At 38.8% G+C, this 16,874-nt stretch overlaps 1 protein-coding gene across 2 annotated transcripts in view; it reads left to right on the top strand.

The window, feature by feature from the left end:
* The first annotated feature begins 4,774 nt into the window (after window positions 1–4,774).
* Window positions 4,775–16,874, top strand: part of LOC117288233 (divergent protein kinase domain 2A-like) — a 33,004-nt gene continuing 20,904 nt past the window's right edge. Inside the window, exons 1-2 of one of the 2 annotated variants that reach the window (XM_033769006.1) lie at window positions 4,775–5,373; window positions 14,488–15,306. In XM_033769006.1, the coding sequence (XP_033624897.1) occupies window positions 14,573–15,306 (734 nt within the window). In that variant the 5' untranslated portion in view covers window positions 4,775–5,373; window positions 14,488–14,572. Of the gene's footprint in view, window positions 5,374–7,829; window positions 8,008–14,487; window positions 15,307–16,874 lie in introns of those variants that run through there. The other variant, XM_033769005.1, reaches the window with a different exon arrangement.

Below are 16,874 nucleotides of genomic sequence, written 5' to 3'. Positions count from 1 at the left end.
TGCTTTACATTGACAATCGTTACGCTGACCAACATGGAGAGTTCAGGCGTCTAGCCTGTGCTGGAGGAGTTACCGAACTACTATACGAATGGCATGGCGAGATGAAGATGCCATTTTCAAGAGGTTCGTTCGACATGAGGTCCATCAAACGACGTGCTGGATTCGAACCGCTTGACCGTTGCACAGTGTCCGTCATGCTCCTAAGAAAACCACACCCGCAGTTATATAGACCGTATTACAAAAGACCCACATGGCTATAAGTATGGAGGACGGAAAGTGGCCATCTGCTTTTCGTTATATGAGAAATTTTCTCCTTTTCTACGTTTCTGCTACCTGAAAAGCAGATTGAACGTTTTGTGAAACTGCATTTTCTACGTTTCTAATTTTCTGTTACCAGAAAAGCATGTTTTACTTTTTCTCCTAATGCTTGCGGACGAAAAGTGGTCATTTGCTTTTCTGCTACCAGAATATTAGAAAAGCAGATTTAACGTTTTGTGAAAATGCAATTTTCTATTTCTCTGCTTTTCTGCCACCAGAAAAACAGATTTGACTCTGGCGGCCGAAACTGTGGTCATTTGCTTTCCTGCTACCAGAATAGTAGAAAAGCAGAACGTTTTGTGAAAATGCAGTTTTCCATTTCTCTGCTTTTCAGTCACCTGAAATACAGATTTTACTTGGGCGGCCGAAAAGTGGCCATCTCCTTTTCTTCTTTCAGATACCGACCGGAAAATCATATTTACCTAGGCAGTAGGTGGCCGAAAAGTGGCCATTTGCTTTTTCGCTTTCAAAGGACGGCCCGTGAACGTGAACCATAAAAATGCGCACGCACAATGCACGACGCCGAACTGTGTTTGTGTTTGTGTTGGGGAACCAATCACGTCAGTCAGTCGATACTGGAAGAAGTATGGCCTACTTTTGTGATGACCGCGCCATTGGAAACCGAACTTTGGAATTTTCTATAAGTCAATGTAATTTAGACTGAAATATGATAAAACTTTAATACCATCGATGCTTTAGAGTATTATAAATTCAAAAATTGTTTTTGAAAGCACTGAAAACAGAGTTATTTTTTGGGGGTAGTCATAATATTCACTTGTCATTTTGCAATTCTCATAATTATTATACATTGCATTAAGTATTAAAGGCACTGAACACTAATGGTAATTACTCAAAATAAATGTTAGCATTAAAACTTACTTGGCCACGAGCAATGGAGAGCTGTTGGTGGTATAAAACATTGTGAGAAACGGTTCCCTCGAAAGTAACGTAGTTTTTAAGAAAGAAGTAATTTCTCACTAAAATATTTGAATTGAATTCGAGACCTTTCCAACATCTGGAAGCACACAACTTGTGCGACAATGGCGTTTTTTCATATATTATTCTCTCGCAACTTCGACGAACAATTGAGTTCAAATTTTAACAGGTTTGTTATGTATTAGCATAATGTTGATATACACCACGTGAGAAGACTGGTCTGGCCTGAATATTATATAATGTAAAATTAATGTTGTAACAATAATGTGTTAAAACGTTACAGTGTTGTGCTATGCCAATGATTTAAGAAGAATTTAGTTATAATTGTATCTTGATGTTTTTCTTTTTAAATCTGCAAAATCATTTTACTCTGACTGTATTAAGTATACTTTTTAGTAATGTTTTCTGTATTCTCAGTTTAATACACAGTACCATATTATGTAAAACAGCCGTTGTGCTGTTATCTGTGTGCTGTATAAAGATCTTTAAATAATAAATAAATAGTAAGATGGTTTTTGCAATCAATCTTGATCCTTGTGTATTATACAGTTTCAGTTGTAAACAAAGGCTTTGTGAACGTGCAGCAATATCATCCTTATGATTTTGTCTGCAATCGAAGTTTTTATTTTGTGTTTTTATTTGTTGAGTTAACACTATCTTTGTGAAATCGACCCTAGGCTTCATACAGAAAATGTTGGACACTTTTGTAGTCGAGTCTTTCATGACTGGCTGGATCGTCACTGTGTGTACGTAAACAACCCATTATGTACGTAAAAACAACCCATTATGGTGAAGAAAAGTAACCTTTAATTTGAATGATGATTTCCTCGTTGTAAATTACATTCAGCATGTTTTCCCCTTCTCATAATAATAGTCAGTTCAGTTGCAAACATAAACGGTCAAAGTCCATTGACAATCACAATAAGTTAATATTAATTTTTGTGCATAAGTTAACATTAACTGCAACCAATAGCTAATCTATTTGGGTTTTTTTCCCAACAGCCCTTTGTGGCTTTTCCCCGTCCGTCTCTGGATTCGAATGTGCGCCCTCTATTGTTGAATTATGCCTAAAAAGTAAACTGCCGTGGCTTCTTATGACAGTCAGTTGTCACCGTGCTTTGAATAATATCTTGGTCAAGCAGGTCAGCCATTTTGATTTTTGTTTGCTAAATCCCAGAAAGAAATCGCCCCGAAAATGTGTTTTTTTACCAAAAGCGACTTGCTGTTAGTTTTCACGAGGCACTCCTCCATTAAGCACATAGAATGGCAATCTTAAAGCCTAAATTTATCAACATTTCTCCCAAGTTGAAACCTAGACCCCAAAATTGTGATAGATTCTGATAATTTGCATAATTTATGATCGCTAATACGTTAATAATAAAAAGTAACTAGCTTGTCGCAAGAACTTTTCGGCTTGGCGCACCCCCCTGATCTCAGTGGGCACACCCCTGTAAGTTGGATGTGGCGCCCTCTATTGTAGCAGTATACCCGACGCCCTCTGTCCCCATCAGTCGTCGGCCTGGAACAGTAAACTGCTGTCGTTTTTTATGTCAGGCCGTGTCCGAAACGGCGACTTCGACTACAGCTACGGCTAGATCGCGCGCGTCTGCTATTCTTCAACACTGGTAGACGCGCTGATCTAGACGTAGATGTAGCCGAAGTCGTCGTTTCGGACACGGCCTCAGTTTAACTTAAACTTTGCATTCCGAAACGGCGACTTTGGCTTGAGCTTTTTTCAACACTGGCAGACGCGTTGATCTAGCCGTAGCTGCAGCCGAAGTCGCCGTTTGGGACACAGCCTTACGGCCTCGTAAGTATAAAGATGGGGGAAATTTCACCGTTGCATAGTCTTATATAGCCCTTTTCACATTCTAGTTATTTCCCGGGAAATTCCCGGGAAATCGATCTTTGCACACAACAAAAACTCCCAGGAATTTGTTATACCGCAATACAATTGTGTATGCATGTCGAATAGACCTGCACATTTAATTTTTGGACATCATCGTTTCTCAAAATCTATAGTGATAACTGGGTCACTAGAATAGTTTTGTCGGCCATGGAAATTGTAGGGCCTACATATTACTATTCACCGACCATTTTTGCACCCGGGTCGGAAAATTGAAGTCGGCGACGCTATTAATTCCGCCGTAAGTAGAAAGATGGGGGAAAGTTCACCGTTGCATAGTCTATAGCTCTTTTCACCTAGTTATTTCCCGGGAAATTCCCGGGAACTTTTGGTCCATTTTTTCACACTACAACACACTCCCGGGATTTTCCCGGGAAATAAATTATCCTAGGAAATACTTAACCCTGCTCAGGGGTATGGTTTAGGGAGTTAAACGAAACGACCATGCATTTATTCACGGCAGATAGTACTCCCGGGAGTTACCAAATTGGGATAGTGAGAACGGTTGCTTGGGTGACGGTGTGGATACTGCCGGGATTTTCCCGAGAGTTAACTTCCCGGGAAATGGCTCAGAAGTGTGAAAAGGGTTATTGCAGCCCAAAAACATTTTCACACAACTCTATCTCCTGGGGTTGCCCCGGGGAATAACGGACGGCCCGGTTCACACTTTCTCCCGGCAAATGGGCATATTTGGGAAATAGCCACCTCCTGATCTGGAGTAGGGGTGAGCGGTAAAACCCGGGGTATTGGGGTAAAAAAAGTTCCTGGCCTCTCTCTTCAGGAGGGCTGTATGCCTATTTCAAGGGGATAAGAGTTAGTATGAAAAGATACAACTGGTTTTCAATCTCTAATGAGATGCAAATGAGTCATTATAATAGTCTGGTAGTAGAGCCACATAGACAATCTTTTCAGTTTCATTCCGGAAGCTAAAGTTGGTCATAATTTGTGGAGCAGTACCAATCCCGTACCAAAAGTATCCTGCCTTTACAGCGACTCCGTCCGTTTGGTTTTATTATAAATACTGCCCTCACTCGGTCAGCTGTGATGGGGAGTTGGTCGTCTGTTTCCAGTTTACTCTGCGAAGAAAATATTGCCCGATACTTTACTCTCTCTGTTGAGTCTTTGATTGTGACACCGACTTGCTCGATCTTCAATGGCATTTTAAAACAAATATTGCAAAAGGGCATGCCCACCCTCAAATATGGATTTTAATGGTTTCCCTATATACCTTTGAATATGATAGTTTTCCTTCCCCTCGCCCCTGGTCAAAAAGAATAAAAACTTCTATGGCGTGGACTCGGGGGTCCAACACCATTAAGTCCCAAATCTATAGCTGGCCCGTCGAAAGGGACCACAGCTTTTCTTCAAACGTAATGAAAACACAAAGAGTGCCCGGGCAAGTTTTATGGCTTCACCCAATCCCAGCTCGTTCTGTTCTTGTTGTACTGTCAATCCCCACACGGAGCATCCTCCCGTGGTGGTCTTAAGGGGTTGAACAAAAGCTCTCTCCCAGACAATCCTAGAACCGGTCCAGTGACATCACTTTGCGGGAGATTAAAGTATAAAGCTTTTATCCTTGCTTTCTTGTCTGCATGAAGTGCTAACTTCACGTCTGGTGTCATATCATCGCGTAGACCCATGGGTATTGGTTTACTTTTTGTTCATCACCTAAACCTCCACGTATTAGAGTGAGGGTCTCTTTTTACACACAGGGGATGGTCTGCCAATACTGAATGAAGCAAATGCAAGAGAGGAGATATTTTTGTTGCTTTCGGTGAAACACCGACGGGAAAGAATTCGACAACTCAACTCCTCGTTCGATCACTTTGTATGGTGTCTCAATTGTGTTCGATCACTTGGGTGTTTGATCATTTCGCGGGCTGTAGTTGTGAGGCATTATTACCAGGAAATGTCAGAAACCTACACCAGATGTACGTGGTCAGAAACAAACATGTTGTGGAAGTACTGTTTGTGACTTCATGATCTTTTATCCAGCCCTGATGCATTGAGACAATACTTGTGTATGTTCATGTGGTTTATAGCTACGAGCAGAGAATGGTATCATGCACTGCAACAACGTGTTTGCAGTATATCCACAGGACACTGTCACACAGTTGCCCGTGAGGGTAGGCCTAAACTCGTTGTCTCGAAGTGGGTTTATCTCGAAGTGAAAAAAGGCAACAGGGTCGTCTCATCGTTTCTGATTAAGTCAGGTAAGAACAAAATTTAAACAAATCTGCTTTTTCGGTTTCGTACTTTGTTGACATGTTTTTGTCTCTTTGACCATTTTTTAAATTATTTTTTATTATTAATTATTATTATTATTACCATGGAGGTAGATACTACCTCTATGCTTTGACAGTCAACATAATTCAATGATAATTTCAATTGATTTATCTGTCAGTCATGATGTCAGTGTAACAGGAAAGCTGTCAACGGAGAGCAAAATTAACGATCTTTCAAATCGAACTCTCAATTTGTGTTACAATTTCGATTGGTAAACGTCGATTTGGTATGACCGGTGATGCACATCAAACAAAAACACATAGGTCGGTATATTTTCGCCAACGTCACCATAAATTATGTTAAAAACCCGTCACAGCTTTTATTGTTATTTTAAGTTTTTATTTGAGGGTTTGAAGCACCAACCATTAAAGGTAGTGGACACTATTGGTAATTACTCAAAATAATTATCAGCATAAAACCTTACTTGGTAAGGAGTAATGGGGAGAGGTTGATAGTTAAAAACATTGTGAGAAACGGCTCCCTCTGAAGTAACGTAGTTTTCGAGAAAAAGTAATTTTCAATGAACTTGATTTCGAGCCGTCAAGTTTAGAAATTGAGGTCTCGAAATCAAGCATCTGAAAGCACACAACTTCGTCTGACAAGGGTGTTTTTTGTTTCAGAGTTATCTCGCAACTCCGACGACCAATTGAGCTCAAATTTTCACAGGTTTGTTATTTTATGCATATATGTTGAGATAAACCAGATGAGAAGACTTGTCTTTAACAATTGCCAACAGTGGCCAGTGTCTTTAACTATCAAAGCCAGTTTCACATCTTAATTTAGGACAGTAGGTCTAAGCTTCTACCAAGACTTTGTTCCAAATTTGGATCCTTTGCCCAATATTGCTATAAATAATTTTCCTCCATGGTTATTGCAACAAAATAGCGCCCGGACGAGTCATGTGTTCTAATCAACGGCGCTCTATGATCTTTGGTTTTCACCAAACGAAAACAACAATCTTCCGGTTCGAAAATGCAAAAATAGACAACGCTTTCCAGAAAGAAAAATCAATCATCTTCCTATAGATTGACTGTTGATTTGAAAAGACAAATAATCGGTAACACCCCCACTCACTAACATAATGGGAACCCAATCGGATTAACGTGAGGATTATCTGGGATAATCCCTCACATGGATACATTTTTTTTTAGACTCTGAGCTAACATTGTAAATGGACAAATGTGAATTGTCTACATTGTCTACATCATCTCAACGCTCAATACAATCCGAAAGGTAAAGAAACACTTAAGTCACGGCACACGGTTTTATTGACAACCTCAACTCCAAAACCCAGTTGCAGTATTCCACCCCACCATTGCGATGTTTCAATTATAATACGACCATACGACAGGTACTTACATGTATTAATTTCATGTACATGTATGTTGTAAGGGCCTTGTCACAGTGATTAGCAGGCAATGGAGGGACGAACCAACCGCGCGCAGTGCGGGCTACAAGATCACTTTGCATGCCTTCTCATCGCATCCATGCCCCCTGATCATCGGCTTGGTGCCCTTGAAATGCTCCAGTAGAAATTTACAATTTCCTCATAGAGCTCCCTTTTACCAATGAAAAACGCCTTGGTGCCCTTGCATTTCCTTAAAAAGGTGACGCAAGAAGCATATACAGTAACTTTTCAAACAATGTCTTGCGGTCACAAAGTTCTGTGAACGTTCAAATTTGAATTGATTATCTTTTTGGGGGATTGTCTTGAACTGGTTGCCTGTACATTTCCTCCTGGACATGGCCCTTTTAAGACGCACCCAGTTCGTTTGGAGATAACCTTCTTTAAACCGCAATTCAGATGGAAAAGTTATCTTCTGCAAAATCTGATCCTTAGGGTCAGGGGCCTACAGCTAATTGTTGTTTGAGTGCAAAAAACTTGACAACACTTTCAAGAGCAGATTTTCATGGTTATATAAAGCAGACAATGCTTGTATCGGTAACGAATCTTTTTACTATTATCTTTCAAGTCAATTAAGCAAGACATTTGGGATGAATAAGACAATTAAGCCTTCAATCCCTTTGTTTTGAACATCCCATTCTGTGACAAGTTTACAAAACTCAAGTCCTGTACTTATAGCCTGCATCTAGCTGTCTTTTCAACTTCGGGCAGAATATTATTCTCACAAATAATTAGCAGACGATAACCAAACAACTGTGCATCAAAAGTGATCAAAATTTATGCTGACCAACGAGGCCCTCCTATTGGCCAAGCGATCTGTAGAACACGCCTATTTATATTAGTTTTGTATATCTATTGGACGTGGGCAATGATTGACAGTTGGAACGCCAAAACTTTTGCATGCATTTTATATCTACGCGCACGTGATAAAACACACGAAGCTTGACTGTGACAAGTTTGTCTGTGTTGGCCGTTCATTGTGCAGTGTGGATTAGTTTCATATGCAGGTGAATGCATACAATTCCAGGGGATGTGGGTCGAGATAGACCATAGACATACAAACACGTGCTGACACAATTCGTTGCTGGGAAAAATTAAACCGTGTTCGTTGAAGAAAACATTGCAATATCGTTCTTGACAGAGCTAAAATCAGATGGTAAGTCACTTAATCTTGGGGATGGTCATGAACTTTACCTTTTCCCCACGTACTGTATGCTTTTAATGGTTGGCAATGGTCCCGAACCTAATGCATGCTACAGACTCTAGCTACAGACATGACAGACGTTTGGGAGAGGCATATCTTGCTCAATTCAAAATGCTTCTCAACTTAGCTCAAGTTTAAGCATCTATCACTACTGTTTGGGTCTACATGCCCTAAATTGTTCGTTCACCAAGCTTGACAATAGATGAACAGTTGGGCAATGCAAACCGTTTGGTGGATGGGTTTGTTCAACCTTGTCGGGGTTCTACCCTTGTCGTTTGTTGAACGTGGACAGTTATACAATTTGAAAGATTCATTTTTGTTTGTGCGGGTTTTTGTTAACTTTTGTTTGGTGGGGAATATGCCACTGGTTTGTTATTGAACGCAACTTCAATGGGCCAATCAATCAACTCAAGTTCAGCAAGATCATATCACTAGATTTTGATCGATTTAACATATGTTTTTACAAATTGAATTTTGAGGGGTTGTCCTCGATCTTTTTGCCAGTAAAGATAAGAAAATAATTGACTCTCAACGTGCTCTCAACCCTGCTGTTGAGTTGTTGTAAACCACTTAAAAATATGATTGATACTCCATCAAAATATAGGCCTACAATATCAAAGTTATGTCAAACTTTTAATATAAAAACACAAAGGGAAAAATATAAAATAATTGCAAAACTAGAAGAAGAAAAACAACAACAAAGTTTTTATTTAAATCTTGCTTTTCCTTGATGGAAAGCTAACTTAAAAATCGCATCTGTATTTCAACAGTTATTGTTAAACCCTTAACCGTACAGTTTAGATTTGAGTAGGACAATTTCGCTTCAATTACCATGATTTGCAGAGTGCAGCCCTTCAAAGTTCCATGTGGTCAAAAAATTACACTTTGAAAAAGACCAAGTACAGTGATAATCTGTTTTGCAATACTACCGGGGCCCAATTTCATAGCGCTGCTAAGTACACACATTTGCTTAGCATTATGATTTCTCCCTTGGTAAAAACAGGAATGTCAACAAAATTTCCACGTGATTTTCAGGACAAGCAAACAACAGCTGAATACCAGTTAGTAGCAACATGCAACAACTTGAAATTTGGTTGGTAATCTTGTTTTTTTTTTCAAGGAAGAAGTGCCATGCTAAGCAAATTTGTGTGCCTAGCAGCGCTATGAAATCGGGCCCAGGACAAAAGTCCCTTAAAGGCAGTGGACAAAAGTCCCTTAAAGGCAGTGGACACTATTGGTAATTACTCAAAATAGATATTATCATAAAACCTTTCTTGATTACGAGTAATGGGGAGAGGTAGATAGTATAACACATTGTGAGAAACAGCTCCCTTTGAAGTGACGTAGTTTTCGAGAAAGGATTAATTTTCCAAGAATATGATTTCCAGATATCAGATTTAGAATTTGAGGTCTCGAAATCAAGCATCTGAAAGCACACAACTTAGTGTGACCATGGTAAAGCTCAAATTTTCACAGGTTTGTTATTTTATGCATATGTTAAGATACACCAATTGTGAAGACTAGTCTTTGACAATTACCAATAGTGTCTACTGTCTTTTTAAAGAGGCCGAGATAGGGCATGTTATATTCACATCCATTCAAAGTCTTTGAAACTTTGAATCAGAAAAAGGACCCACAGTTTACCCAGAAATGGTCTGATATAAAAAACCTACAGTTTTGATCCAAGGATTGTATTGCCATTGGAAGGGCTGAGTGATGGCAATGCGTTTTTTAGTGTACATTTTTGTGCAAAATAAAATCTTGACAGTTGGAATGTCATTATCAGTTGGCACCTGTGAATATAGCAAATTTTGTTGTTATCCAATGGAAGATAACAAATTCTGATTACATAAAATCAACAGAAAAGCAAGATAACTCAAGCAATTACAGCCATTAATCAGTACTCAAAACACTTTGGTCAGATGTATGTCAGCAGTTAATAGCAGGAGAGGGCGGGGCCAGCATTATATGGTATTGTCGAACGCTGATAAAAGAACTTGTTAAAACACAATTTGTCTTCTTTTTAACCACATTAGTAGTAATGCAATTTGCTGTTTTGTTTTATGGAAGCCCACCGTGTTCACAAACTACGTAATCTATCTCCTTTTTGGCTTCAAACACTTGACAGTTTTTTCTTTATAATTAGCAAAACAAATGTTTTGATAAACCATTAAGTTATTTTCAAGCAATGGGGATTTACTGTTTAAAAGCATTGTCCAAATTAAGCACATCTTTCTTATTTGAGAGAAGAAATACAAACGGTTCTTGGTTGCAAGATAATACAAAAATAACTATGTTATAAAATTTAGGTACATTCATGTTTTGTTCTGTCAATTTTTTTATGTGACTGAGTTCTTGAAACAATGGTTGAGATTGTTCATCAACGTGGGAGGCAGGAAAATGTTAAGAGTCACTTTTCACTCTGAACATTTGCAGCTTGTCAGTGCATTTTAGTTGCCATAAATTATAACAATTTAATGGCAAGTCAATATATAGCTAGGTTTATAGACGTCACCGACCATTACCCCATTTAGTGTGAACAATACATATATAGGTGGATGTATGCCTTTATTTTTACCAACCAAAGGGACCTATGGTATAAATGAAAAAAAATATTATGCCTGATGTTTCGACCCTACATGTAGCAGAGTTTTTGCTCTGCTAGCAAGGGATGAAATGTCAGGCCATTAGTTATTTTTCGCCAATTTTTTTATGTTCATCAATGTCTGGATGCACCAGTCATGGCCATCTTTCGGAAAAACAAAAATATCATACTAGACTAGTTATCATGGTCATCAGCAATGTAAACATTACCATTTGTAGGGAACCTAGTTTTTATCAGCTTCCTTTGTTGATACAAAATGGGCTTTGTGTGTGTTTCTATAGCAATGGTCATTGGTGATAAGGCTCATATCAAACTTGCCAGAGGTCCAGATAGCGCACCAGCAAACACCACAAAAGAATTTTAAGTGACCCTGAAAATTTGTCTAATATAAATATTTGTTTTATAAGCAATTTTATAAAAGGAGTGCTTAGTGGGAAACGCTTGTCTTTTTAAGTGAACTGGAAAGTAGTGAATGGTTTGACATTGTGTAAAACCATTTAAATAGCTAGGTGTTATACCCATACATCATACATTTTCATTTTATGAATATTACTCTGATCTAATACACTGTAAATCGTTCCTGTGAGGAAACTTTAAGTTTCGACTGTAACATTTCAAAGGCACCAAGGCAACGACCACGGGGCGTGGAGGCAATCGCCTTTGATGCCTTCGTGAAGTTTTTGTTTGTCTGGAGTATCATTTCACTCAGAAGTTTTCTTGGTTTGCTCTGAAACAGATGGGGCGGTAGACTGGGGCCAATTTCATAGAGCTGCTTGCAAAAAATTTGTTTAAGCACGAAAATAGCTCGCTTGTTTTACACATGTTACTGGCCCAAATTTCATGCCATATACATTGCTTGTGACTGGTATTTAGCTGTTGTTTACTTGCATAACAATTCAATGGAGTCTTGGCCGGTAATCTGATTTTACTAAAGCAAGGATTTTTTTGCTTAAGCAAAATTTTGTGCTTAAGCAGCTCTATGAAATTGGGCCCTGGTTGGTAGCATTTCATTCGTGATGCAGCATTTGTTGTATACAAATCAGGTGGAAGAACTTTGGTGATGTTTTTGGACCATTCCTTTTTTAAATCGCCTTGGTGTCTGTTCGCTATTATGCATCCTCCTGTAAAGCAAGTATTCAAAGTACTTAATTTACCAGTAATGTACTGAAAGATTAGCATTCCTGCAGTATTTACATGTAAACTGTTTGCCATAATGGGAATTCTTTCTTAGAATTCCTACAATTATAGGGATGCAGCTACGCGTACAGTCGTACCTAATACCCATAAGCTGGAAAGTTTACAACCAATTTATCCATTGAACAAAAGCAACAAGCATGATTTCCAGGGACAATACCTGCTGCACAAAGTGGTGACCACCTATTGCTACGGGCAGCAGACTAAATTGGTCGAATAGATTGACAACCACCATAAAATGGATTTAAGGAAGATCCACGAATTATCCTTGTTTTGAAGTGAATTGAGGAAGAAGTAGATCTTTAATGAGGCCGGATAAAGTCTGTCATTTACAAATTGATAAATCAGCAGCTATGATTGAAGAAGCTTGTAATTACATGTATTCTTGAAGTAAAGTATTGGTGTTTTTATTCAGAAAGGCTTTACTGCATCCCTCCTGAGTTGTATCTTTCTACTTAAAAGAATGTCATTTTGAACAAAGTAGGTCATTTTGATCTGATGGCCATAGTGATAATGTCATCAAAGTTTGTGACCATCGTTGTGAAAACAGCAATCAATGAATGGTTTATAAAAAAAGTTGTGACAGAATTAATTGTGTGTATCTGGGTTATTTCAATTGCAGCACTTGAAAAAGGCAAGGCTTCAAACGCTGTTTTCTTAAATAAATTTTCTCTTGAGGATCAGGGACTGGTATGAACTATAAGTGATATTCCAGATTGAACCTAATAACACTTTTATCCACAAGTACAGCACATTCAAGGAACACGTTGCCTTGGAACGGTCGAGTTGGTCTTTGAAAAGCGTTTGAAACTGTTTGTTATAAAATGCATATGGGTAGAGAGAAGTTGCAAAAGTAGAATACAATGATCCACACAAACATGCCTCAAAATTGCACGGTTTTCTTTTTACCTCGTCAACTAACACGGTCGGCCATTTATGGGAGTCAAATGGCCGACCGCGTTAGTTCGCAAAATAAAAGGAAAACCACACAATTTTGTGGCAAATTTGTCTGGATCATTGTGTTCTAAAACATCTTTCCAACCAATGCATTTTATAACAAATAGTTACAAACACTTTTTATAGACCAACTCGTCCGATCCAAACCAATGTGTTCCTTTAATATTTTGTACACAAACATTATGAAATAAACTTCTTTAGCCTATTTTGAGGGTACATGTACGTTTCTTTGAAACTACATTAGGATTAAAACTGTACTCTTCAGAAAACAAATAGGTCACCTCTTTAAGCATGGTCACCAGATTCTTGTTAATATATTGCAAAGTCTCCAGTGATTTCTAAGATCAGACAACCTCAGATGTCCCGTTAGATGCTTTACTTTGATGGACTCCATGTATTGTCTGGGATAACTATCACCCATAGATCAGGAAGTTCAATTTTGTTTGAGTCACTTCCCTGCGCAGACCTGATAACCATACAGGTGGCCAAAACAAACAGTCTAGTTTCTGTCTGGTGTATAAACCCCAAACACCTCCAACTGAATCGTATTCACATGAAATTTTACGCTGCTATTATTTCTTGTGGTGCAGTGTTATTTTGACATCCTTGAAAATTGTTATTTGGAAAAGACATAAAAAATGCTAGTTTTATAAACCTCTGGTTGTAACCCATGGGGTTCTCCTCTTTGTTCAAGTGTAAATATTATCATAGTTGAAATTTCATACCTTCAAGGATCTCAGCTTGTTGGTTCAAGGTCCATCCAAATGCTGTCATAAATCTAGAGCCAGGAAAGACCAGGGCCCAACCTGCTAAATTTTGCTTTTAAAGCAAAAAACTCCTTGCTTAGTAAAATCAGATTACCGGCCAAGACTCAACTCAATTGTTATGCTATGCAAACAACATCTAATACCAGTCACAAGCTATGTATATGGCATGAAATTTTGGCCAGTAACATGTGTAAAATAAGCGAGCTATTTTCGTGCTTAAGCAAATTTTTGGCTTAAGCAGCTCTATAAGCCTTTTTGAGATATGGCGGACACAATGCTACAACTCTGTAAAGTTGTGGTAAATTTGTGCGAATTGACCATAGAAATAGAACGTATGTTATTCAGTGAAGTGCGCATTTTAGGCGACGCGGCGTTTACACGTAAACCTAATGACCACCAACATGGTGAGCATGGCATCAGTCGCGGCGTGTGACACGCGCGTATCACGTCCGCCATACCTCAAAAAGGCTGATGAAGTTGGCCCCAGGGTCCAGTTTCATAAACCTGCTAAAGCACAAATTAGTGTGCTTAGCTTATTAAAAATCTTGCTTGGCAAACAAAGGCAGCCAGCCAAAAATGTTGTGTCATTTATGCTACTTGTGACTGGTATTTCCCATATAATATTATTTGCTTACAAAATTGACTTGTTAAGCAAGTGTTTCTGTTTCACAGCTTTGTGAAATTGGGCCCAGTTGTGCACAGAGTCTATGGTTGGGTTTTAAAAGAAAAATCCATCAAGGCAAAAAAAAAAAAAAAAAAAAAGAGTAAAACTAAAGAAGATAAAATTAAATTTGACAAACCATCTGGATAGTTTTTAATACCATCTACAAAATTCACAAGGTGCCAGACTTGTTCAACTTGCAACCCTAAACTTGCTTCAATCTAAAAAATTCTTGTTTTTAATTATAGAATTCACCTTGACCCAACGCTTCCAGGCAGTTCTCAGATGCCACAGATGTTCAAAGCATGATGTTTTAAACAGACTCTCGACAAGATGCGAACTTTTCGGCTGAGGAGGAAGCTCACCCATCTGATAGGGCTTCTTCTATGCTGTTTCCTTGCCATACAGTTTATCAGCGTCAGTTTTGGATCGTATGAGCGCGAGGTCAAAGACTCTCCTAACCTTGCCCTGCCAACTTCTCTAGACCCATGGAACATTGAAACCAGGGGAGAAGGCGAAGGAAGAAAAAACGTTGGCAGGGATCTGAATTTATTTCGAGCTGGATTATTAGAACAAGCGCGTTCGTACGAAGATAAGAATTTAATAAGTGAAACTTTGGAAGAGTCAAAGAAGGATGAACATATTGAATCATTGCAAGCTTCTAAGAGGGCTCCTTCAACAATAAGACGGTTTTCTAGGGTACCACCAGCAGCCCTCCAAGAGGAGACATGCCCAGGCTGCTACGGCACTTCACTCTGTGATAAATTTTACGCTGGAAACATCACGCTGGATATGGAGACGGTTGGTCTCACCAAGGAGAAAGGCGTCTTTTACGGTGAGATGGATGGACAGAAGATCGTCGGGAAATACTTGGCGAACCAACAAGAGTTCAAACGTTTGGATCATTTTATTTGTCAGAACAGTAGCCGTAGAGTCCAACCCAATCAGCCGTGTGATGTGAGCTGGGATGTTCTACACTCTCATCTTGCTAAAAGGGCAGCGTTAGATGTCCGGTATATAAGAAATGATTTACACAAGGTGGCGCAAAAAGAAGCATCTTCCTTGAGGTAAGTCTTTGAAAAAGTATGATTGTCTATCAAAATGTTTACTTTGGACAAGCTTCCATTCATATGTCTGGGCTGGAACGTGGGAGGCCACGGAGGCCATCTGTTGCCCCTTGAACTTAGCCTTGGTGCCCCTTCAGAAGTTTTCAATACACTTTAAGATTTTGCAATGCTAGTGCCCTATGCATGATCCAGATTACCTACATTTTATGCCCTCTCAAATATGAAATTCCACGCCTGTATTGTACCAGCTATAAATTGCTGTCAGTTAAAAAAAAAGTTTTTTAGTTTACTCTTGTTAAATGCATTTTAAAAGCAATTTCAATTAATCAGTTTTGTTTCTATAGAAAAGGTGGGTGTTTTCCCTATAGTCAAATCCTATGGTGATTCTTGATTGAAACCACCTTGGACTTCCCTGGTCCCGAGTATTTATAAACTTCTAATGTCTGAAAGCAAAATCAAAGCAAACAAATTTGACTTTAACAATGACAAGCAGACCTTCGTTTCCCATTGTTGACATCAAGAAATCCACTGGCTTTGGTTCAAAGCCTGTTATTTAAACCAGCCATCCTGACGGCATCAGTGAAAAGGGTCAAATGCAATATTGATTTAATTGGTCAGTTGGATCCTTTTTTTAGGCTGAAAGAAAGAGGAGGGTACAAGCTTTAGTAACACTACAGGGCACAGAAATGTGATCTACATGTATATACATCAATATCAAAACAGGAAACTTGTATAACCATGACTTGACAGGCTTTCAGGGCAGGTTGGCAATTACAGGTTCTTCAGTCTAAAACCATCACCTGTGAAGGTTGTTGGTGCTCATTATACTTCCCCTGATGGTGAACTCTTGCAGTGAAACAAATAAATTGAATTTTATGGATGAATGTTTTTGTATCATGTCCAAGTTTCAATCTCCAATCAGCAGGAAGTGAAACTGTTGTACACGTATCGCAATGACATTGAGTCTTCCGGTACCATCCATGAAAGGAATTGGTAAAGGAATTGGTAGTGTCTGCTCAGTGACCGCTATGGTTTGCATGTGTCTCGTGGACCTTAAATTTGTAATGACTACCACTGGTTTGATCAGCCACCTGTTTTAAAAATTCAATTCGTTACAGAGATCGATTCAGTGAAAGAATTCACACCCACAAATTTTGCGGTTTCTTACATGGCTTGTTATCTTTGATTGAAAAATACAAAACAGCAAATTAAATTCCAATGGCAACAAACCCTTGACTTGGTATTTATTTACCCTTTTTCCTTCTTTTTTGTTGTTGTTTGGGGGGGGGGGGGGGTGACAGGGTCCAGAATTAATTGCATGAGCTTTCCAGCTTGTTTCTTAGGTCAACCTTTTAGATGGGGCTTGGAAGAGGTATTTTAAGTTTTTTATCGATGGAGTGACATCAAATAATCGGACACAAAATCTAAGGCTAGATTTCTGTCATCAATCTGAAACTGAAGCATCAATCACTGCCGCCTCCTTGACATTCAAAAATAAAACTTACTGGTTTCTTTTTTGATTTATTTCTCACCACTGTAGTTTTGTAACGTCAGTTTTTGTGAACCAC

The sequence above is a fragment of the Asterias rubens genome, chromosome 3 (assembly GCF_902459465.1).
Source record: "Asterias rubens chromosome 3, eAstRub1.3, whole genome shotgun sequence".
Lineage (NCBI taxonomy): Eukaryota > Metazoa > Echinodermata > Asteroidea > Forcipulatida > Asteriidae > Asterias > Asterias rubens.
Note: the sequence above shows the minus strand (reverse complement) of the source record. Positions and strands in the feature narration are given on the sequence as shown.